Consider the following 25,736-nt stretch of genomic DNA (forward strand, 5'->3'; position numbering starts at 1 on the left):
TTCAAGATTGGCCCGTGGGGATTTTATTGATTGATGATAATGCCCGACTTTTTATCGTTTTTGGGGAACCAATAAGCATCCTTAAAATGACTGGGGGAATGCCTGGAGTACGGCAGCATTTCTCCTCCGGGGCTGCTGGTTGAAAGCGAACGGCGGGAAGAGCGTTGAGGTGAGCGGATAGCCTGAACAGGGCGGGCGGCTGAGTAGCTGATGCTTACCGTGTAAATGTAGCTTTACCGACGAACCGCACAATAAATTTCATATCCCGGTCTGAAGAAACGGGTGGCGGAGCGCATCGTACATGGCTGGTAGATGAGTTTCTGAGTGTGACCAGTGAAGGTGTCGTAAATATCCCGTATTGCTTCCCCCCGTGTTCGTCCCCCGGTCTAACGGTTCGTCAGTCCGCTGGTCTATTTCCTCCCCTCCACCCCATGTTCGTTCATTCGCCCTCTCCTCCCACTCCAGGCGGCATTTCCCGTATTTTCAAACCCAAAGCGTGACAGGTTAGGTGGCAAGGTGAGTTTAATTAATCTATTAAACTCACTGAAGATGAATACATAAACTAAAAGCTGGATTGTAGACATTTTTTATAAGCATATTTGTGAGCCTGCCTCTTTGTTATTAAATTCAATATAATTTCAGATTTTTCTATAACTTTTCTTCTGGTTAACTTAGAAAGTGAGCTATTATTGTTACAGGTTAGTTTTCTAAACTACAAAAAAGCAACTGTTAGGGATGCTGAAATATGAAAAATTGGACTGATATTGATATCTGATAGTAACACCGGTATTATGCCAGATTTACCAATATTTCATTTTATTTTATTTTTTTATCCAATTACTCGATTAATCGTAAGAATAATCGATAGATTACTCGATTACTAAAATATTCGTTTACAACAGCCCTATGAGCATTAAAGATTCAAGATCTTTAATGTTCCAGATTCCCCGTGTCTATCTAATTAAATTTGGTGAAATGAGCTAAGCTTTTGTATTTGAATTGGATGTAAGTGCTCCGAGTCTCTAAATAATTCATAACACACTGCAGGTATCTCTCTCTCTCTCTCACCTCCCTCCATTAAATCATACTATTTCCCCCTCACATTTGCTGATGCCCTGCCTCGGATCCCCTGAAAGATTAATTGTGTCACTGTGTTTCTGCTGGAACACGGAGCTTAATGGAATCTGCGACTCACCGAGCCACGTCTTCGCCGACTCTCCGGGTTTAAGTCGGCCTGTGTAATATTTATAAAGTTATTTTGAAAGGGTCAGACATGGTGAGTAATGGCCCTGCTTGGTGATTCACAGTGTGCCGCCTCAGCAGCGGGGATAGCGAGCCGGGTTTGGTGAAGCACGGCAAGTGCAGGCACGGATAGAGACCCGACCGCGGATGTGTATATTCACATGAAGGGCCAGAGATCCGGCAGATCCTGTATGGAAGCTCACGAAAACAGTCGAGCCTGACAGGAGCACTGGGAGGACCTTGATTAAGTCATGGCTGGATTGTTACATGTCAAGTTCTTCAAAAAGCAACCCAACAATTTGCACTGTTTAATCCATCCAGAACAAATCAAAAGAGTATGACACAAACGTATCTATCCACATCAGGAAATGAGTAATGAAAACCTCAAAACCCAAGATAGACATAGCAAAAATATTTATCCAATAGTCCAGCTTCTTTATTATTCAAATTTCTGATATTTCCAGTTTTGTATTATAATATTAGACCAGCATTCTTGATTTGGATCAATGCTGCGTCCTGACAAGGCAGAGCATTATTATGGATCTCTGGTTGGTGCACATGTTAACTTGTGAGGATTAGGCATGAAGTAAAAATGGTTTTAGTTTTGATTAATTAGAATACCGTAAAAGAAAAAAATTTCAATGACACATCCCAATTCAACCAGTTTTGTAAGCTCGTGAGTGTATGTGTGTGTTTCTCAGAAATAAATGTGCGCTGCATCCAAAGCCACAAGATGACTCAGCTATCCAAACTTACCGAGCTGACAACTTTCTCGGTAATTAGATTTTTTACTTATTTTTGATTTTTTCTCCGGCAACATCAAACCTTCGCTCACACACTCCTACACTCGCATAAATATAACCATTGAAAAGTGTCCAAGTGTGAGATGAAAATATAGTTTGGACTGGCCCGCTGTGTCAGATGCAAGATGTGTGGAGTTTTTCGAAACTCACCACAAACGTGCCGTTCACGCAGACTTGGGGTCAAAATGGCGTTTTATGTCTGGTCAGGGACCCGTTCTCAGGTGGCCAGTGGTAAAATAATAATAATTATCCAATTCTCAATTTATATAAAATAATTATCAGATAATCCTGAAAAACCACTTAACTGAATATTGGTTATTTTTTGTCAGTAGGATCTCTGTATTTGTAGTTGTATTTATTTATTTATTGTTTTTCCAAGTAGTTTCAAAACTTGTTTTTAAATCAGAAATGAGCGCTAGCAGCTGAGCATTAGCTTTGAAGCTGATCTCTTATGAAATGATTAGGTTAGAGCCGGGAGTCCTTGTTAGAAGTCTCCGTCGATTAATCACGAGCAGAGTGGCCGATGGCAAGTGGAGCGAAGGCCGAGCAAAGCGCTGCCAAGTATCCTTCAAGCTGCAGCCTGACCATCATTTTGGCACTCGGCGACCACTTCTCTTTGAGCCTGTTTGAGTTAAAGCCGTCTGCTCCGACGTTTTGTGGGTTGCTTTCAGTTCAGACGTACCAAAACGGGAGCGGTCCAAAACCGAACCTCGCGTAACTTGATTTGAATTCTGCATCGTCTATCAAAGCGGGAGAAATGTTGTGATTATTCAGTAACTTTTATGAAATTATAACAGAATGATGACCTGAAGTTAAAAAAAAAAAAAAAAAAAAAAAACTTACAGCGCATTGGCATTTGCACCAAATATTTAAGGTGGGGACAAAAATTATATCATGTCATTACAATGGTTACCAAACTGTAATTGCAGTTCCATTTATACCAAAAACAGTATGAAGTTAACTTTTTAGTAACACGTAGGGAATTTAATCTTTTTTTTTTTTTTTTTTTTTTTAAATGTGCGTCATAAAATCAGTCCAGTGAGGGGAAAGTGCATAAATATTCTCGTTTTCCCCCAGCTTGAAAGGTTGGCTTGTGAATTGACCTTCTTCCTTTGGAGCGCAGACAACTCAACTGTGATCAGATAACTTTTAGTCAAACTGCTTTTGTATTTTCTGTGCCTCCTGGTGCAGCCTGTTCTGGTAGCTGAGCACGTATCTGCATCTTAGTTGGAGGATTCCTCGCTGCTTTGTGACGCTCAAACACATCCTTCATCTGCGTTCGGGCAGACTGGGGACCGATTGTGTGTGCATAACAATGAGTCACAACATCTGAAGTATTTTTTTATTTTTTTTGCAGATTTCACTGAAATGAGATTTGATACAGAGCACACTGGAGCTGCATATCTGATATATTAAAATGTGAGATGTGTTTTGTTTATTAAGTAGCCGTGACAAAACCGCAAAGCTCAAATAAGCGACACAAGAATTTCTGTTTCCGGAAAAAAAAAAAAAAAAAGAAAGTGTGCAGATTAATTTAATATTGGCATCAGTTTAGAGCACAGGTGTCAAACTCCAGTCCTCGAGGGCCGGTGTCCTGCAACTTTTAGATGTGCCTCTGCTGCACCACACCTGAATAGAATAATTAGGTCATTAGCAGGACTCTGGTGAACTTACCTACACAAGGAGGAGGAAATTAAGCCATTTCATTCCAGTGTTTTGTACCTGAGGTACATCTAAAAACTGCAGGACAGTGGCCCTTGAGGACTGGAGTTTGACACCCCTGGTTTAGAGAACTGGTCTTTTCCCTTAATGAGCCTCGTTGGATTTTACTTTCTCTCAATCTGTCGCAGCTATTCGCTGATCTTGCCCATTCCTAAACGAGTCCCGTCATTTGTGAGGTGAACCTGCTTATCATATTTCATTAACCTAAATGGGAAAACGGAAAAGAGGGAAGGGAAAGGTGTGGTTGAAAAACGATCCACTCGGCGACACAGATAACTGTTGCCTCAAGAGGATTTGCGAAGCTAAAGCTATTTAAGAGTTTGCTGGGGACTTACAAGGTGTGTGGACTGTAACTTTACTGTTTACAAACGGCACATGGCATCAACCGTCAAATTTATTCATTTTGTTAAATCACTCCTGAGCTACAGACCCGATCCGGACTGGACTACTGCTCAGTCCTCTTTTCAGACATTTCATTAAGAAGTCAAGGTCCCAGTGTCAGGAGGAGGAGCGGTCAGGCACAGAACGAATGTTACTTGAGGTTCAGTGTGACGTTTCCACGGTCGGCAATGGTGAATCGAGCCATGTTGTCTCCTAATGTTGGTCGACTGTCTTTATCGAGGTTTAATGGTCAGCAAACAGCCCTGACTTGTTCACCGGAGAGAATATGTGGTCCCACCATATCAATGCAAGGCAAAAGAAAGTACAAGTGTATAAACTTTACAGCATTTTTTTTTTTTTGGAAGCAAAATTTTCAGTCTTTCTGGCTTTAAGCTATAAATAAATCCTTGTACCTCATCTTTTTCTTCACCGTTCTTGCCGAGAATAACCTTTGCTCTACATATTGTAGTTCTTGGGACTCTTCTTGTACTGTCTCTTTTTGATCTCTCACTCTAAAGTCAAAACTGTCCACTGACTCCTTTCTGCCTTGTTTTATTAGCTTCACTGAGAATAAGCCCAGATCAAAAGGGCAAGTACAACATGTCTGCCTCTCTGGGTAGGTATGTGTCTCATAAAATCTTTATCATTAGCCTTTCACACTTCACAGAGCTTATGCTTAAAAGCTCAGAGGTCTTGCATTTTTAAGTTGCGCATCCATCTTCCGAGGTTTTTGTGCTTTATTAATAAGTCGAATTCTCATTCCAAGTTCAGATTACACTCTGGATGAACGGATGTATTAGTTATTTCGGTGTTTAATGCTTCTCTTGCGGATTTATTCGACGGGATATGCAGAATGCTCCAAAAACAGATTAAAGAGCAGAAAGAGCCTCAGAAGCCTCAGCCATTATAACGCTGTGTATTAATATTTTATGCCTGCATGGCGATGCTACTCTGTTTCTTGCTGCATCTTGATGAGCACTCAGCCGAGTTGCTAAGTCATGCAAGCCTCTCTGCATACCTGCAGCCCTGCCATCCGTACCTGCAGACGCGACCGGAGTGAAAACGCGTCGCTGGTTCTGCTCCGCTGACGCTCGGAGATACGTCGCTCTTGTTAACGGTTGGACATGAAGGCACGCTGGGATAGTAATTAGTGGAACGGCGGTGCTTTCTGCCGTCTCTTCGTCGTTTTGGCGGGGCTGCAAGGTGACTCCGAGGGCTGATTCGCCCACTTTGCGCGCACACCCACACGGTCGCAAACACACAGCGGGCCTTGACAGATGTCAGAGTGGCAATCAGCCCACATGTGCCTCTTTATGTTCCTGTTTGATGCACAGTCACGCAGCTGCTCAAGTGCTTAGTCACTTTTCGGTTTTGTCCTGGACCTCGCTGTGTGGCCACCGGTTGAGTAATCGGTTGATGTCACGGAAACCTCCGAAGCTGGACCGTAAGGGGACTTTTGCGACTGACGCATTCACACACAAGACACTAGCTGGCCGTTTTTGTTTTAGAGGCACGCAAGTCAGCACTGGCCTTAATATCCAAACAGATGGTAAAGGAGGGGCGCAGGACCAGGAAGGACTCCCATAGACACTGGAGATGCACCAATCAGTAAACCAGAGATCAGAACCTGTCAGTTTTCCCTTGTTTATTTCTGACCACTGGTGGGCATTTCAAATACTAATAAAAGACAGAAATAGTCATCAGCTGACAGCATTAGTACTTGTTTTGTCAGATAAAAACCAAATAAAGGTTATGGACAAGATGCTTTGACGACCTCAAGATTTCTTCATTTTCTGTTTGTCTCCTATTTTTTTTCTTGATTATTAGGACTGGTTTTGTTTTTGTTTTTTTGTAGTAGTAGTAGTAGTTAGAAATAAAATTCAGTCAAAACCACATTTAGCAGATTCTGGCTATATAAAAAAATCAAAATATAAAGTACATCTTTAGTTTAGATCCATTGTAAACTGTTCTTCATAACAATCACACGTTTTTGTCGAAACAAAGCTGTAAATCTCAGCTTTACTTCAGCCCACATTTTCAAGGCAGCAAAGCATTTTTTTTCTTAATTTTTTTCATCTTTTGTCCCAAACAAAGAGAGCAGAACATTTGTTGGAAAATAGAAATAGAAGTTGCTCTATTTTTATAACTGGAATGTGATGTGATTTTTTTTTTTTTCACCATAAAACAAATGAAAATCGGCAACAGCGTAAATATAGAATACACTGCGCTGTGCTTGAACATGGATAAGTGTTTTTCTTAAAACAATTTTCTTCCCACAGCACTGCAAGAAACCCTTTGCTGTGAGCTTGAAAACAATGTGCTCCACGTCACTGCGGCGTCGAAAACAAACGCACAGCCTTGTGTTGCTTTCCTGCTCGTGGAAACGCTGCTGCAAATAACCAGGAACCAGCGGCGGAGATGTTTCATACTTAGTTGGCTGTTTTGTCACCCAGCCTCCATCAGCAAGCACACTGCATTATGTGTGACCCCACTCTGTTCTCTATTACATCACTTTTTTACATTTTATATTTATTGCTGCCAGACAGTTTTCTTAAGAGAGACCTCAACACAAGAGCAAATAAATTGCCGAAATTAAATTATTGAAGTAGTCCAACTATCCAGAAACCACTTATTTCCCCTAGTTCTGTTGTTGAAGTCAATCATTTGGCTGATTTGTTTGTTTATTTTCAGCTCTGTCCTGTGGATTTTGCTTCTCTGTAGTCTCACTTTTAGTGACAAAATCCCAGACTGACCTAATATTGTTGAGATTAGGGTAAATCTGCACCATCTGTTGCAAAAACTCATTATTTCTCTCAGTCTCATAAACCCAATCCCATTTCATCTCTTGCCCTCACTGCGCAAAAGGCAAGTAGCTTTTCAGCTAAGCGTGACTATTTTAGTCGTGACACTTTTAAGTTCTGCTGACCCAAACGAGCATATGGTTGAGACCAACCTGAACCGGCCGTCGTCGTGTCCTGTTACCCACTTCATGAGCACGTAAACATCTGGCCGAGCAGATGGATGAAACGATAGAGGACAAAGCAAACTCATTAGGGTTCATTAAGCATTCAGCCAGACTGCGCGCTGCAGACCCGTATGCGTTACCCAAAAGATTCATAAATTATGACTTTAAACAAGTCACAGTTCACACCTGCCCCGCTGAGCCGTTATCTGGATACGGGGAGAGTTTAGGGTCCCTGTGGTGATATTTATCCCGACGCCGTCCTACCCTGGCTTTGGTTTTAGATGCTTTGAACATTGTGTGTTATATATATATATATATATATATTTTTTTTTTTTTTTTTTTTTTTTTAACCAAAGAGTTTAATTTACTGAATTGTCAGGTGTTGCATTTTCCAACTAGATGGCAAGTTAACAAAAATGTCAACTTGTCAAATAACTCCTTCTCTTTATCTTCTGCGCTGCAAAAACAACTTTCCAGTAAGACATGCGTCTTTTCCAGAGGGCTAAATGAAATATTTGGAATTTGATCGAAAATAATCCCTACATTCAAAACGGATGACGTTCGGCTGATTAACACGTGTGTCCTGATAACAACTCTCATGAAATACCGTACATAACAACGTAGTTTTCTTTGAAGGACACTGTGTTGCCCTGTTTCTTGCCTCCGCCCTGCTGCCTGGACTCTTGCTTAGCCTTGCAGGAAGCGTTGAAACTGTCTGCGAGGGAGAAATTTCTGCAGAGTCGCTTGAGACGACTTGCTGTCTGTATCTTTCAAATGAGCCTTGACATGTCATTCCCCTTCACCTTGCTACCTCAGGGGCTGCGCCGGCTCTATCAGTAAACAGCCTTGTAAGCTCTGAGTCCAACACGCCTAATCGGTTTTGTCAGTCTGCCAAAACAAGATCATTTATTAGAGAGAGATTTTTTTTTCACTGATCCCGTTTCCTTTTTTTGATTTCTTTATTGTTTTTATCTTTTTTTTTTTTTTTTTTTTTTTTTTTTAAGCCATGAGCGAAACTCTGTTGGCTAAGCAGGTTGTCGGCATCTCTTTTGGCTCCACTCCATTAGTTTTCCGATCGTCTGCCGGCTTTGGTGGCACATCCCGCCCCAATCGCCACCATGTCCTCCGCTTTAATCGCCCATCCATCACTTGAAAATCAAGGCCCAGGTCTCTGTGCCTGTGGGCTGACGGCATCACTCATTACACTGTGAAGTTTCAATCGCAGCCCGACCCTTTCCATCCAATTTCATGGCTCCTCGTGGTGGCCGGCGCCCCTGCTGCTCCACTCTGAAACTCTTTAAATGAACCAACCTTTTGGCTCCGAGCCGCCACTCATCGCTGCGAGGCGAGAGCGCGGCGAATGCAGTTCGAATGAATGTCAAGGCTTGTTATTGTACCTTTTGGGTTAATACAGTTTGGGTACTCAAGAGCCCAGTCTCTATTTTTTTTATCTTTCCCCCCATCTTACACTCATGTCAAATCCACTCCCACACAAATCCAGGGATTAAAGTGGTTCGCTGCTCTGCTAATGGAGAAAATAAACAGGTTTTGGGTCTGGGGATAAGAAACGTATCTCGACTTAATTTAGCTGGAACTAGTTTTTTTTTTTGACTGAATTTGCCTCGAGGGGACGTTTTGAATTTGATGAGTAGGTTCGATTTCGGTTATGCTCTCATCTCAATTAAGTGGATTCTCTGTGGAGGTTCTTGGCTTTTTTTTTTTTTTTTTTTGAACAAATTTGCCTCCTTCTAGAGTTACAGTGGGAAAAAATATATATATATAATTCATAAACGGCATGCGATATTTCACACTATTAGAGAGTTTGAATGTAAATGTGGATCATCAAAATACTTGAACCCAACTGTTCATGCATCAGGCTGAATTGAATGGTCAATTTTGGTGTTTGAATAAATTGGAGTTAAATACCCCAGTTCACAAACATGAATAATCACAACATGATTTATTTGCCGTATAATTTAAAATTCCTGCTGCGAATTTGATTCCTTAATAAAGGAGGTCATTCTCCTCTGGTTTTTATCTAATTACCAGAATACTGTCTAAAATAATGAGACCAAAACGTTTTGTGGTTGTTCAAACCATGGGTTTTAAACACATCAGTAATGTAAGCCCTCTATGTGAACATAACTTGTTATAAATTTCAAACTCTAAGCTTCTAAGACATTCAGTCAGGTAAAAATGATTGAAATGAAATGTAAAGATTCAAACAAAAACAAAACTGTAATATTGCTGTGCTAATATGAATCATTTGTACCCTTTGCAAATACTTACCAGTTGCCTCTTTAATTAATTTCCACAGCCAGTGAAAACTGTCATGACTTCCACCCCATGTTCTTCACCCACGATCGCTCCTTTGAGGAGTTCTTCTGCATCTGCATCCAGCTGCTCAACAAGACCTGGAAGGAGATGCGAGCCACAAGCGAAGACTTCAACAAGGTAGGCCGCGTGGCTCCGCTTGTGTTTCAGGCTTGTGTTTCATGCTGAGAGGTGTTTTGAGCCATGTGCTCTACTTATACACTATTTACTGGACAGTCAGAGGAGACACATATGTGGATGTCTCTTTTTTTTTTGTCCCCACCATAGAAAGTGCTTTGTTTGGATACATGTAATTTGTAAAATTCTTGTATTTATATTTCCAGAATTTCTCAGTAGGCTTACAATTGAATTTATTTAAATCCCCATTAATTTCAAACACAATGACTTTCATATGTTGTCCTACTTTTTTTGTGTATTATTGGTATGTAATGCATTTATATTGGACTGAAAGTTTGAATTACACTTGACACTGGGATTTTTTTATTTCTCATCAAGACTTCTAGTTGCAAACAAGTCGGACGCATTTAGAAATCATTGCATTGATTCTTGATTTACTGATACATTTACTGGAACGTTTTTCCTTTAGGTGTTGTGATAATTATTAATAAAGCTTTACTTTTTAATTAATTCATGTCTTGCTGAATAATGGCACAGTGCTGCTTTCTTGGCTGCATGTGGTCAAATTCAGTACCTTCACAATCTTTGATGCTTAATTACAAAGATCAACATATTTCTTCTTTTTTTATATAGTAGGTGTAACAAATGCACAAAAAATGTCCACGTTTTTAATATTTTTTTTCTACTTTTCCTCATATAGAAGTTACAGTTTTATTTGTAAATTTCCCTTTGATCTCATAAATCAGTTCTTTTGTCTTTACTCAAAGCTCAGAGGAGTTTGGATTAAGATAAACTTCCTGTAAACTGGCTAATGTTGAGTCAGTTCACACGGGAACCGTGTCTATGCACACGGCCAGATGGCGATAGTAATGAGGTGTTCATGACCGATATTGTACGTCGGGTAGTCAGTTGGGCGTCGGTTGTAGGAAGCGGCAGATGCTCTCTGCATTTTTCCTGATCTGTCAGACGGATTGGGTTTGCCTTGGACGAGCTTCAAACCACAGTCGGTTCGTTTTGTTTCAGATTGATTTATGCTGCGTGTTAAATCTCGTGAAAAGTTCCTTCGCTGCATTTTACAAGAAGGTTTGGATCGATTAATTCTGTTAACCTCGATGAGTGTGATTGTGGTTATGAGAAGCTTGAATAGCAAAATATCATCCAGACGAAAAAAAATAAAGATTGTAATAAATCTTCAGTTTAATGGTTTTTCTTTTGTTTTTTACTCATCCTGAGCTAACAGTGGAGTGCTGTCCTTGAACAGAATGAAATGAAGTCAGAAGCTGTGTCTATCTGCCTCGACTGGTTGGGGATGAGAGGACCAGACGGAGACAAAAACGAAAAGAAACAGACCAGGGCGAAATTTAAAAAAAAATTAAAAGCACAAAAACAATCATTGAGAAAAATTACAGAAACATGGTTGAGGAAAAAAACAAAAAAAAAACATTTTTTGTAATGCACTGTGCTGCTGGGTAGACTTCCATCCTGAAACTATGAATGTTGCCTTAACACTTCCACCTACATTGTTATTTATTGTAGACAAATATCCAACTATAAAGGACATAAAGTTGTGTTTAGAAACGTTTTTTTTTTTTTTTAATCACATCATCCTAGGTGTTTCCGCAGCTGCCAGACTCCACAGGATACCAGTTTATTTAAGAACAAGGTCCACTGTGTAATTTCTGGTTCAGACCTACTGGCTGTGATTGAAGTGAGCCGCTGCTTAGAGCTGCTCTCAAAATGTCACCCTGCAGAAAATTGCTCTGCTTCAGGGTGGAGCTATTATTGCAGAGTCAGACTCCAAAATCTGGAAAAATGCACTTCCAAGAGTTTGTGGTTCTTATTGTAGTGTAGTGGCAAAGTGAACGTTGACAAAGGCATACAAGTCTCAAGTTGCAGCATCTTTATTATGGATTTAAGGAGTCCTGACGTCTTTCTTTAGATATGTTTATTGATCTTATTAAAAGGATTGCTATTAAAAATATGGCTCGTCTTTCTAAAGTTTGGCCATCGTCTTTTAAGAGTGATTATAACAGTTTTTGTTTTTGTTTGTTTGTTTTTAAGAACACTTGTATTTTAAAAAATATGCACTCAGAGGGAAAGTTAACGGTTTTGATTAGGGGTCTTCACTGGTTATGTGGAAGTGGTCAGGACAGAGGATCCAGAGCTAAAAGCAAATCAAATAAATCTGCTTTCAAATGACAAATTGATGTTGAGTGGAAAGCAGGAATCAAAGATTTTCAATAAAACAGTTAGATGCAGCAGCATCCATGCACCTGACGGATGCTATGAAACACTCTCTGTACCCACATGAAGCTTTTAGCCGTTAGCCGCCTCGCCAGCATGGCTGCATTATTTGTTTTGCGAATTCACAATAGGAAAAAACAAAAAAAAGCTGTTTATGGCTTTACTCCTGGCATTTATTCCTTGTGTTTCTTTGTGTTACAGTTTATTGAGCTATTGATACACAAGGAGAGAGTAGGCAGCTCCAAGTTTGTATTAACTACCAGGTCTTAGCTCACATTTTTATGGATTTCCTGCCTGTGTAGAAAAACAATCTTTTTCCATCTCATTGGTGTGACTTCACATACTTGTGCACCCTATTTTATTTTTTTTGTACCTGCTGTCAATACCTTAAAAGTTTGGATATTAGAAGTACCTTTTTGACGTGAGGACATTTTGGTGTGAGGGCATTAGCTAAACGATGCATGCAGAGCTCAATGCTAAGCGTCACAATTGTTCAGCCTCAGATTATACTGGCTGTGAAATTCAGATTAATTACTCCTTGGTGAAGGAAGCGAATGTGCTTCTTGGTGGAGGATTTTGGCCAGCAATGATCATTAATTTTACTTATGTCTAACTTGTTTAATTGTAATATCTCTGATGTTCTCCCCCCAGCTGTGTAGAAAGTTGCAGTCAGCAGAAGGACTGTGATTTTCTCGCTACGAGGACTGAATTTGTAGCTCGTGACAACTGTCAGCCTGAAACTGGAGTGCACATTTGAATGCATTCTGCAATTTAAAATGTCATGTCAGCACATTATCAGAGGGAATATACTCTTTACGGAGCGTATGCATCCTAATGTGGGCGCATAATAAGGGGGGATCAAGGATAATTCAGCGGGCATCCATTTTCTAATCTGTATGGCTTCCCTGCAGCTTCAACATTTGCTGCTGACAGCACTGATGTGTGGAATACTAAAGCACTTGAGTTTTTATCAGAGTCCTAATGCGCACGTCGCCGTGCACTGTGAGTGTGTGTGTCCGTTTCTTCAGCGCTGATTGCCATTTCACTGCCTCGGTCTCTGTGGCTGATTGATTTAGCGTCACTCTGCACCCATTACAATATGCTAATTTAGGGAACAGTCTAAAAAAACTACAAAACACTGGCCTGCTGATTTCTCTTTCGCCTTAATGTGGTGCTCGGTAAAAGACGAGGCAGGTGTGTGTTTGTGTTTGTGGTGTGTTTAATGGAGGCAAGTCTGACGCTCCCAGGGCATTGCTTTGTCCATCAGCAGCCGTTTCCCCTGTTTCCATAGCAACCCCGTCCAATTACGTCGGCGGCGGCGCACTGCCCTGCCTCTGTTTTAGCTAAAATGGAGCCACTCGCTCTGCGTGCGTACGCGCTTTTGTTTCGGCGTGAGCGCGCCTATCGGCGACTCGTGAGGCTGCCTGTCGTCCCTTCATCCGAGCGTCCGCGCTCACAGCCCCACTCGTCCTCCTCCTCCTCCTCCTCCTTCTTCTCCCCACAGGAGGGGAAGAGGGAGCCTTCATCTCTCTCTTCTTGAGACCTTGGGAAAAAAAATATTTTAAAAAAAATCCCTCGGTGATGTAGCGGCTTGCAGCCCACTCGCATACCCCCTCCCCCTTCTCCTCTTCCTCCCTTCGCATCCCTCTCTCCCTCCACGACTAAACACACACACACACACACACACACTCTTGCGCACACACAAACACCTATATTTATCATGTGATCCACTTGCTGCATCACCATTGGTGTCTCTGATTATGGCGTGGGTCCAATCAGTGCATAAGCTCAGAGATCAACATAAGTGAAGCAGAGCAGCTTGGCTGATGCTCTTAGAGCCACAGAGGGAGAAAGGAAGGCAAATAGAAAAGGTAGAGGATATTATTATAGTGGCTAGATGATGGGGAGGGAAGCTTAATGTATGAGGGGCGGGTTTAATTGAACAGAAAATGCTCAGATAGAGAGGCAACTGCAGGAGCGAGAGCCAAAATAGGAAAGAAAAGGTACAAAAAGAAAAAAGGAGACGGCATTGACAGATGAGTTTTCTCTTATTGTGGCTAGCGCTCTAGCTAACTGTCCACAATCAGCCAGACTGCTCTTCTGAGGAACCATCTGCTCCCTCCATCTTTCCACCCGTCCCTGCCTCCCTGCCGCGAGCCGAAAAGTCGTTCTCCACCGGCGGCTCGGGGGATTCATCAGTCACTGTGGAGAGTATCGCACGCCGCTCAGAGCCATGGAGGTGACATGTAAGTACAGAGATTGGAAATGTGGAGAGAGAAAGCACCAGAGGAGACGAGGAGGAGGAGGAGGAGGAGGTGGTCCTAACGGGAGAAAGAGGACTGTTTGTGTTGTTGCCTGGATGCGGAGGAGGAGAGGGAAAAGCAAAGGAGGAGGAAGGAGGGAAGAAAAGCTAGGGGAGAGATGGAGAAGATGAGGGAGGAGGGACAGATGGGGCAGTGTGGGCTCGGCCAGGCGTAAGCAGGATAGAGCGGGACCCAGATTACAGCCTTTGTATCAACGCGCGCACACTTATGTGTTGGATTGTAATTTCACTCTGCCTCTAGTTGCATGCATCCACTGTGCACCCCATCGGGGTATTTATCTGTGTTATTATGACGGTGGTGAGGGGGGCGGGGGGGTCGGGCTTTGTTGTTGTCGGTGGGATTACTCCAAATCACCGACACCCACTGTTCGTCAGCAGAGGAATCCAACACCTCTACTTCTGCTCCTCTGGACTCCACACCGCCTCTGGTAGCTTTGGATGAGCTTCAGCCAGTGTTTGAGCCAGAGGGGTTTGACACAGGATTAGAGCAAGGTCTGCTCCAGATTGTAGAGCAGAAGCCTTTGAAATGCTGCCAGCACTGTGTTTTATTTGTTTTAGGGCAAAGCATGGAAATATTGCTCGCGATCTGAGGTGAAAGTGGGAAATAAATAGTTTGACTGAATGAAGATTTATCAGGGGTCAGATAAAGGTTTATGGGTTTTGATGGCTTTCGGTGTGCATGCTGCTTCTGATGTCGCTGAGGTCAACTTTCCTCATGCAAATGAAATATCTGCATGTAAAGAATATTGGTCAGATGACGGAGTGATCAAGCAGAGAAAAGATCCGTCTGTGTGTTGACATTTCTGGTGGATCGGTGATCTGTCCTCTGAGTATCATGTTTCCTTGGAACTATCCAAAGGTTTGTTATTGTTAGCATTTTCTACACACACAATAATCAGAGATATTGGTGACCAATCAGGTCTGTGGCCCATTTCTGATCTCAATTTTTTTTTATCTAAAAAAAAATAATTTGAAAAAAAAAATGTAAAGGTTCAGAATATTTCTTACAAGCTTTGTTGGTGTTACTGTTAATAACTTGTTTTCAGAGTTTGTGACCGGCCAGTCTCCTGTCAGGGCTGGTCAAGTTGAAAACTGACCGATTTCATTTGATTCTTCAGCGAATCTCTGTGACATTTAATGATCTTATTTTCACCTGATTTATCCGGGATAATTAAAGACTCATTAGCAATCTCTGTCTTTCTCATGTGTCTTTTATGACCTTGATTAAACTCATTCTGAAAGTTTGAATGTAGATATATAGCCAGATACAGGATCATCTAGCCCACCGTGTCGCCGACTCCTACAAATCTACAAGACGTTTTCATTTATAGAAATGTTAAGCTAAACCTTGGAAGTTTACGCTTTTGTTTTGATGTAACTCTTTTTGATGATTCGGCTCATGAGACATTGAGTAGTTTTAGTTAAATGTATGGCAGAACCTTCTGACGTAAACAGAACAGGAGGACTGGGCTCTGCTAAGGTAGCAGATAAAACATGTTTCCAGATTCCAGCTTCATTTTTTTTATTATTATTATTACTCCATAAGAGCAAAAGTAATACATCCAGGGCTTTTTTAAAGTTTTGTTACTCTTTTTTGCCTGCTTTTGTAGTAAGAGTGGCGACAAATGTGGTTGCTAAGCCTTAAGAGCGCCTTCCGCCATGAATCCAAATAAGTGCAAATTACACCCCTGCCTCACTGTCGTCTTTAAACCGTTGTGGACATGAAAAATGCAAAAAGCCTACATCACAGCCATCCAGGCTTGTTGTGATAATGGTTTGGCCTGCATTAGAAGAAACACAAGCTAAATGGAGGCTCTCTGCCCTGCATAAATGACTTGTTGATATTTTTTTTTTCCATAAGCTCTGGTAAAAGCAGAATATAAAATAGACTATACTTCTGGCAATAGAAAGTACATTCTACATCAACTTTACATAACGAAATTATGTATTTGCATTTTCTGCCATTAAAATAATAAATTAAATAAATAAAAATAACAAGCTGGGTGTAATGCTACAGAAGAACCCTGCGGTTGCTCGCTCTGTTTATGAGCGTCAATTAAAGTTGGCCTCAGACTGGAGATCTTGAACTTGATCCAAACAGCGCTTCAGCTGAACAAACCTTAAAGCCAGAGATAAATAATTAACTTAACTAGCATTTGGTCTTTATGTGTCCATGCTGACGGGAAATAAGAGAGTGAATAAATGTAGAGTGTTGCCTCCTTTCTGCCAGAACGTTACATTTTATGACGCCATGATGAAGAGTACTGACGTTACATTATTCTTTTTTTGGAAATCACAAGATGCTTGGAAGCTGTAAGAGATTAAAGTTGCAGGTCGTGTAAGATCTCAAGATATAAAAAAAAAAAACAATTTTTCTACAACAAGTGAAAAGCGATGTGTTTATTATGAGCCTCAGACTTAAAGATGTGCCTCCACGTTTCCTATTTCTAGGAAATAAGACAGGAAGTGGTTTTGGAGTTTGGCACTTCACACAAAAAGCCTGATGCAAAAAAACCCAAAAAAAAAACGAAGTAACGAAACGACGAATTAAATGATTTATTAAAAGAATTTGTCAAACAGTATCAAAGTTTTGAAATATTATATTATCATATGGACAAATGTTTGTGATTAATAACAATAAATATTAAAATGTATTTCTGTAGTAGTGTTTCTTAAGCCTAAATTAAGTTATAAATAATTACCCTTTTTATTTTGGTTTTTAAAAGTACAATTTAAATCGGCAATTCCACTAAAAACAATTCATAGACTGACCCATAAATACAGCCGTATACCTACATGTATTACATGTGGTACTCTCTTTTTTTTCTTCTTGGTATGTATTGACATCTATGTTGGTATTTACTGTATAGCTATTAAACAGTTTTTTAAATAAAAATTAGTCGATATTGACGGAGCATTTGACAGAAAATGATTGATTTCTAAGCACTGTGACAGTACAGTGACTGACTTGGTCCCTGATGATACTAAAACTAGCATCTGTAGTGCTTCCCTTTGGCAGCAAACTAAAGAGCTTTTTCACAATTGTTCATGAATCTGGACCACCTCTGATGGTCTCTACAAACTATACTGAACCGTGATTATTGAAAACGTGTAGACCATTTGTTCTATTTGTAAAAACTCAATAACCAAGAATATCAGTGCGTTTTCATCTACTTATGACTACCATGAAGTTACAATATATGGACCAGTAATAATTGGACTGGCATGTTGGATGATTTGTGAAACCTTCATTTCATTTGTGATGAGAAAAATATTTAAATTCTTTTTAAAATAAAATGCTGCAAGAACTTCATCTCATTCCTGTATTATGTAGCGTCTCGTCGCAGGAGCTGGGTGTCCTTCAGGGAGGAATAAACTATTTTTCAGTTTTGTTTTTTGTTTTTTTTTTAAAAAAAAAAAAACCTTGATTGAGGTTCAGACTTTGGCCTGACTCTGGTCCTACCTAAAGAGTTGGCTTATACGCGTATTTACATGAAAAGAGGGGTCTTGTAGGATTGGATTAGATATGATATTAATGAAATGATTGCTTCTCTAAAATATTCATGACCGTTTATCTGAGTTCCAAGGAACAACTTGGGGCAACGGGGACAGTGGGGGACAGTGCCGTTACCTGGCTCACGCTTTGGAAAACCCGCCCCTCTCCCCGCTCCACTTTCTCTCCTGCAATGAGACCTGCTGTTGTCTCATTTCATTACCGGTTTTATGCACCTCACTTCACCAGCGGTCTGTTTCCTATGCTCTTCCCTTTCTGCAGCTTCTTCTTCTACTTTTGTCTCATATTCTCTCTCTCTCTCTCTGTCTTATACTCCTCCTCTTTCTTGTCCCCCTCCTTTTACTCCCCGTCCCACCAGTGTCCTGCACCACCTCCACCACCACCTCTATTGTTGAATTTCAGACAGGCTATTTATATCTTTCTGCTTGGCTGCCTCGCCTCCCACTCTCTTAACAAGGTTTGCTTTATTGTTTTTGCACGTGTGTAAGCACAATCCGAAGACGCGTGCATGCATGTGTGCTACAACAAATCTTTGAGTATGTCGGTGTGCTTCTGCTTTCCCCACAGTTTGCATGCGAGTGTGTATCAAGAGCAAAGCGTGACTGTTCTTCGTTTTTGCTCTGTTGGGACTTGTGTCAGTTTTTTTCTTCTTCTTTTCGGTGCATTACTTTTTCATGATTGTTTGTTTGTGCGCCTAAGGGGGCGATCTTTCATCTCTGAGAGCATTGGCCCACTCAAATGGAGAACAGCAAAGCTAAGCTCACTAATCGGACCAGAGAGATCATCCGTCATTAGCATCAAACCATCGGAGCTGTAGGAACGGCGATGCCAGCCCAGCATTTTGTTTTATGGTGAATCAAGATAATTAGGCTCATGAGAAATCAGCAGGGACATGGACACACAGGCTTCAATTCTTATGCCTTGTGATTCAGTCATTTTTCTTGCTTTTGACTTACTTGCGTGTCTGTGGTTGCAGTATTTAGTCTAGATTGATTCCAAAAGCAACACTCATAAGGTTACCTGAGGTCTTGTTTATCATTACATATTAATTTGGCATTGCTTAAATCTATAATCAATTTGAATCGCGTCAGTAATTGAGCCTAAGCAAGGGAGACCACCAGATTAGTCCTTTTTATTAGTGGTTATTACCGTTCCTCGGGCAGAAAACAAAATAAAAGCTTGGCAGAGCCAGTCTCAGATAAGCGGTACAACGCAAAATAAGTCATCTTCAAACTTTTTTCACATTTTGACACTTTACAACCACAAGCTTTAATTTCATTTATGTGATAAATCAGTGCAGAGAAGAAAATAATGATCTAAACAGAATCCAAGGCAAAGCATAAATAGTCATGCTTTCAGACACTCTCCAACCAATCTGACTGTCGTTGAGCTATTTTGCAAGAAAACCTGGGCAAAAGTCATAAACAAAAATTAAAACCCTACTGCATGCATTACACAATTTAATCTAAAATCCCGTTAAGACACATTACATTCTGTGGCTGTAATGGGACTTAGTATAAGAACGACGCAAGTTCAAATCATTGGTTTGCTCGTGAATAAAAGCAGCGAATAAGACAAGTTCACAGAATAAAAGTTATTTGACCAAATCAGACAAAACTCCTAAGTAAGTGTTTGTTTGCTTGATGCAAATATTTTCTACTGAGAATCGGTTTTTGTAAGATAAGCTGGTGTAGCTTAATATTTCTTCTGACTCTCTGGAACCAAATTTCCATTTTTGATTCATAAATTATGTGTCTTGAACATCTAGGTTTTGGGGGGAGGTTTTTCTTGGTAATTTGCACATTTTCGTCTGAAAGCCTAATAACTGGGCCTAAATGAATGAGTTTTGCATCATTCATGGGGAAGTTGCTTTAGTTTCTCCGAACAGCATTAGCGTGCGTGCCCTGCTGACGATGAGTCCTTGAATAGATGCTTAATCTAAACCAATTTGATCCTCCATCTGGACCAATTAATATTTTTTTTTTTTTTTTGTAGCATAACTGTAGAAAATGCCTGAAACCCATTCAGTGCTAATTAAGTCAAGGTCGACTCTCAGCTTTTGTTGTTGATTCTCTATGAGATTGCAGTAAGTGCTGCATTCCCAGGTAATTTTTTTTTTTCCATCTGATCCTTCACATGGGCTGCACCACACCACATATGGAGCTGCTTTCCTTCTTTTTCTCTCTCAATAAAAATGCAGCTTCTCTGTCGGCTTGACTTGATCCGTAGTGCTGGAACTCTAAATGAGTGTTATTTGGGATTATAGACAGAACCAGTGAGTTCTAAGTGTATATATAGCTTGTGGGTTTTCAAGTCTGCTCCAGATGTGAGTATTAAAAAGAAATTACAAGGAATGTCACAGGATCATTAGTCAACCTGTTGTGTTCAGGGTTATGTTGGATTTTCTCCACATTTTATGTATTATAAGAGGACTAATGCTGCTTTATGTGCTTTACATGTGTCAAGATTCTAAGTGTGCAGAGCTATTATTCCTACGGTTCTCTAAATGCTGTCGAATAGAAATTTAAAGCATTCAGTAAAACGCAAGGGGCTTTTAACAGCACTTTAAAGTCACATCCAGCTGTTAACTTGATGGTGTTTTTTTACTTTGAAATGTGCAGATACAATGACTGCGAACTAACTTGAAAGCAGGAGGCAGCAAGAGCATATTTAAAGGTTTAATGGATGGGATTGTTACATTTCCACTTTTCTTCTTGCGAAGAAATATCTTGATTACAAGTTGAATTGGAAGAAGAATTTTATCCATGCAGGAAAACGTTTTGCCCTCTTTATTTTCCCACTTTCACTTTGCGGTCAGTTGAAAAATATATTAGAGTGACGTTGCACTTTTTCTTTGCATTCTTATGGGCATGTCTTCTTTCCCTCGTGCTGCATCCTGTGTGTGTGTCGCCTGCCGTGGTGACGCCCTCCAGTAACCGGGTTCAATTATCGCCAAGTGAGATTGGATACTTGATTGCTTTCTGGGACTCGTCACGAAAGTCATTATTCCATGATTACAGCCTTGTTATTCGCCCCAACAAAGCGTCTCTCCAGGAAGATCTCCAGGATTTCTCCACCAAATGCTTGAGTGGCGTGCTCAGGTTTGACTGACGGCTGCTAAATGATGTCATTAGCGAGCTCTTAGCTAAACGAAGCGGCCGCGCAGCCGATTGGTCCGACGAGAAGTGGACGGTAATTTGTTGCAGCAGAGGGAGCGTGATGGATGGTGCGGAGCGGCTGCAGAAGGTCCTTCCCGCTGGAAGGACGATCTCAGAGGCGCGAGGACGTGATGGACGAGTCGGCGTCTTCGTTACATGTGTTCGGCGGTTCTTGGAATGGCTTTTAATTACTCTGCTGACACTTGCCCTGGTATCTAACTTCCCTTGCGCCTGCGCAGTCGAGGAAAGATAAGAAAATATGAAATGGCAGATATGAAAAAAAAAAAAAACACTTGCCAAAAGGTTAAAAGAATAAACAAAGCTTTTATCGGTGGATCTGACGGAACAGGGAGAAGAACACAAGGGCGAAGTGGAAGTTTCTTTGAGCTCACCTTGCTTCTGTCAAGGTGCTCTCTGCTGATGGAGGGTACAGATAAAATATTCATAATGCATTCCCGGCCCGGTGACAAAGGACCATGTGTTCGTATTAAATGTGATGAATATTCGCTGTGTTAATTAGGATGAGAGCAGCCACATGGGCCTGCAGAATTGTTTTCCTGTCGGAGACATGGCTGCAAACAAGGCATATTAATGACGTCTCTCCAGGGATGACGGCTGGAAAACCAGGTTGGCTAAAAAGCACGGTGATGCTTTAGGATACAGTTTCTCTCCACCCCCCTTTTTTTTAAATAAAATCTTAGGCATTGCAGTTGTTATCTTCTCTTAATTACAGTGTGATATTTTGTTTCTTGTATTGTGTTTTTTTTAATATATGGTCACTGATTAACGTCCTCAGAATAATAATCCATTTTGGCACTTAATGGGATTCATTTTGTACGTAATTATCAGAGTGCTTTGATTTATAATTCTAAAGTCATGATTGAGAGTAAAGATCACTCTTCTTTGCATGGCTTCATTTACCTAACAGTTCATTTTTTCCCCTTAAACAGATGGATAGAGGGAGAAATTTATGCCAAAAAAGCAAATGAAAAAAATACACCGACACCACAGGCTCGGATTTTATGTTCTCGACCGAAAGAAAGAAAAACGCAGGTTCTCTCATCACTGGCATTTACTGTTTGTTTTGGATTTTATGCTGGACCTCATCCTAAGAGTGTTAATGAGTGGCTCTTAAAAGTTCATATTCTCATCACGATCGCAAAACTGATCCCGATCAATGTTTTTTTTTAAGAATTGTAAAAAAAAAAAAGAAAAAAAAAAGTCATCTGTTTGTGTGCAAAACAGATGGAAACATACCCTGAAAAAAAAAACACTGTCAAAATGTGAAAAAGTAGCCAAGTGATGTGGCTACTTTAGCGAGGCACAATGGCACAATTTTAATTAAATCAGGTGGAATAAACTCGGTTTTTTATTCTGAATATGAGAATTGAATAAAACATTAAGCAACATTTGAAGTGACGCACAGACTTCAGAGACGCTGAAGTCCTCCTCCTGTCTCATTAAATGTGCAGCAGGATTCTTTCCCAAGTCTTGCTTGAGGGAGAAGGGCATGAAATTTTCTTTTATCTCTGCAAAAAAAAAACGTCCGTGTCAGGGAGCCATTATTTAATTCCATTAGCATCATTTTGAAAATGATGTTGGTTAAGGTTAAGCTCAGCACACAGCGGCTTTGTCTCAACCTTGTCTGCCCTGTCAAAGGGTATTTTACGGCTTGGCTTTGCAGTGCCACAGATGTTTTGCATCAGCTTCAGTAACAGATTTAATGCCACACCGGAGAGGGAAGACGTGGTTATGTAGCTCGATTTTTTTTTTTTGTGTGTGTGCGTGTGTAAATCAATCCAAAAACAAAATTATTAAATGTGGTTGGCGTCGACAGTGGAGTTTGCAGGTTCAATGTGATGTCACGTTGAGACTTGTGGCTAAAATTAGTGGCTCCTCTCGTTGCTTAGTCATAGAGATGTGTTCTGATCCGTTGATTAAAGTTTAATTAGCGACAAGTTCAGGCTAAAAGCTTCCCACCAGCATTTTAACAGCGGACTTTAGTGGACGCCGAATAACAAATTGAGTTGGCTTCTTTGTCTGTCCATATTGATTTGCAGCTTCATCTTCAGAGGCAGGACTTTGAGTCCAGATCTCGTCTTTATGCACACAGAGTCCTGATGACAATCAAGGAAGATTACACTCATATTAGTGGCCTAAAATCTTTCAGTTTTTGTTTGTTTTTTCTTGCTTGATTCAGGCTTATGCTTCACATGCATTTCCAGAGGCTCAAATTTTCTATTTTTGATGGCTTTATCACTGGCTCTGTCTGAGTGGTGAGAGTCCAAAGTTTCCTCCAAATGATGACTAATCGCCTTGCAGCAAAAAAAAAAAAAAAAAAAAGACAAGCAATGAGAACAATATCGCATAGGACTTGTTTGGGATTTTTGACGGGTTTAAGCCTCGTCGTTAAACTTGAGTACCCAGACCAGACCTAGCAGATTAGTGCATCACAGAAGAACATAGCAGTTATAGAGCGGAAAGGTTGTCATCCCTACTGAGCATGTTCACATTTTCTCATTAGAATAACGAATTCCAGTGTATTTTATGTGCACAAACAACAGAATGTGCAGCATAATTGAGAAAAAAAATGATGCCGGGTTTTCAGATCTTCTGAACATTAAAAACTCAAAAAAAATAAAATGTGTTATGCATTTCTGTTCAGCCCCGGTCAGCTTGATACCCCTAAATAAAGTCCACTGCAACCAACTTAATGAATCTGGAAGTCATTAAGTTTTAAACCGACTCCACCCAAGTTGAATTTAATTACAGTATCAGTCCAGTGGAGATTCATCTTCAGCAGCATCATGAAGACCAAGAAACAAACGAGACGCAAAATATTAATGCTGCACATCATTTTGAGCACGTAATGATGCTGCGACTGTAGTGTTTACAGAATACAGAAGGAAAATCAGTTTTCTTTCCTGTCACTTGAAAGGGATTTTATCCAGTGATGATTCTGCTGCAGGCCCAGCAGCAGCAGAGGCTAACAATGTTGATCCATTTTCATAGCTGCGTGTCACATCTGATTCCCCATCATCTGTAACATATAGAGCAACCATTCTTGGCTACAGAAATGTTTGTTTTATTAAAGCCACCAAGCTTTTACTGAGCTCTAGAGTTCAACACAACCTAAGAAACTCATGTTGAGAGTGAACTTCTCCACACGGGGACAGACGTTCTCTGTCAAAACCCTTTTGTTTGCTGGCTGAATGATTTCAGAAAAAGAAAAACGGAAAAAAATGGGCCTTTGGGTTATGTTATTGTTCAAATCATAATTATGCAGAATTCAAATTACTTGTTAGAGCGCAAAGCTAAATGAAAGGAGCTGCTTTTGAATATTTTAGCTTTCAACTCTGAGTGCATATGCAGAATAACGAAGGGGCTTTTATGCTATAAAACAAAAAATCAAGCTTTAATAATGGTGTTAAAATAAGCCCAGTTCTGCCAAACTGCTGAAAATGTAATTTCCTTCTGTTGTAATAAGCTCAAAACCTCCCATAACAGTAGTCAGACTTACTGTCACTTTGTGCAGTAAAGTCACTTTCATAGGTGTCACTCAAGTTGCAGAATGATCACCCGAGAGGCTGGAGCACCCTGATCGTCGCTCCCGCCTTCTGAATATACAGGCAGTTAACAATCCGAAACAATTTTGGCAACCCCTGCCGACTTTAACATTTATTCAGATTTAAAGTCGGACACAGAGGTAAACAAAATGTTTTTTTTTTGTTGTTGTTTTTTTTATTCAATGTATGTATCTGGTTTTATGCATCAGTGGGAGATCTGAACCATAAAAAAGTGACAGCCACAAATGCTGCTGTTCATCCCTTATGTGAGAACCTGGTAACCCAAAACCACAAAGAATTAAACTCTCTGCTGCACAGAAAGGTTTTACAGTTCTGAGTGTTTTTTTTATAAATATATATTTGTTTTAATGGACATAAATCATTCCTTGGATGTTGTTGTTATAATTCTCACCCATATTGTCCGTGAGAGCAGATGAAAAAAAAAAAACCTATCATTAACAAATGACAAGGACAAACAGACACACAGGATGGTTTATTCAAATGCCATCTGGTCTGAGCTGCTTATGAATATGCCGGTGTTCAACGGCACACCGCGTAGTTAGATGTATGCAAGGTAATTGAAAAATATTTCTCTTTAGTCCTGGCTTCTTTTGCTCAGTTCCTTTCATTTTTAGTCGGATTAGACAGAAACCCCGCGGAAATAAAAACGCGTCGTTGATATTGTTGGAAAAGTTCCTATGCTTTGGTGAACTCTAAAATCAAGAAGCAAAGTTATCCCCCAGAAAGGCATTTGGCGACTTTCTTCGTCTCACCTGTCTCTCCTCCTCTGCCTCTTTCCAGGTAATGCAGGTGGTGAGAGAGCAGATCATGCGAGCGCTCTCTGTGAAGCCTAATTCCTTGGACCAGTTCAAGAGTCGCCTGCAGAACCTGAGCTACACAGAGATCCTGAAGATACGTCAGTCCGAGAGGATGAATCAGGAAGATTTCCAGTCCCGGCCCATCTTGTAAGTCTAAAAGGGGGAAAAGGGTCAATTCCACTTTTTTTTTTTTGTTTTTTTGTTTTTTTTTCTTGCCAGATTGTAAAATCTTTCTAGTAAAAATTCATTTCATGCTGTTTAGAGTAAACGGTATAGACATGGAGTATCAGCCGAATCCTATTGGTATTAACTGTTGCAGTCCATTTTTTATCATAACTCAATAGGTATTTGAACCAAAATAGTGCAAATATTCAAATCACCATAATCCTTAATGTCTCTGGAATAGCTTTTCCATTTTCTTTACATTTTTCATCTAAATGCCAAGCAAATGGCCTAAAACAGGCTGCACCAACTTGCTCTTTTTTTTTTTTGATGAATCTCTGCATTAAATTCTAAGTATCTGCAGGCGGCCTTCTTAGTCTGCGCCCT

The 25,736-nt window shown here is 40.5% G+C and overlaps 1 protein-coding gene across 3 annotated transcripts in view; it reads left to right on the forward strand.

The window, feature by feature from the left end:
• The window catches only part of elmo1 (engulfment and cell motility 1 (ced-12 homolog, C. elegans)), a 98,784-nt gene that overhangs the window by 62,364 nt on the left and 10,684 nt on the right, over positions 1-25,736 (forward strand). For all 3 annotated transcript variants that reach the window (XM_088010207.1, XM_088010205.1, XM_088010206.1), the window contains 2 exons: positions 9,431-9,567; positions 25,171-25,334. In XM_088010207.1, coding sequence (XP_087866333.1) covers positions 9,431-9,567; positions 25,171-25,334 — 301 coding nt within the window. The remainder of the gene's footprint in view (positions 1-9,430; positions 9,568-25,170; positions 25,335-25,736) is intronic.

Source organism: Poecilia mexicana, unplaced genomic scaffold (genome assembly GCF_051168715.1).
Source record: "Poecilia mexicana isolate PSO_F unplaced genomic scaffold, ASM5116871v1 scaffold_11, whole genome shotgun sequence".
NCBI classification, from domain to species: Eukaryota; Metazoa; Chordata; class Actinopteri; order Cyprinodontiformes; family Poeciliidae; genus Poecilia; species Poecilia mexicana.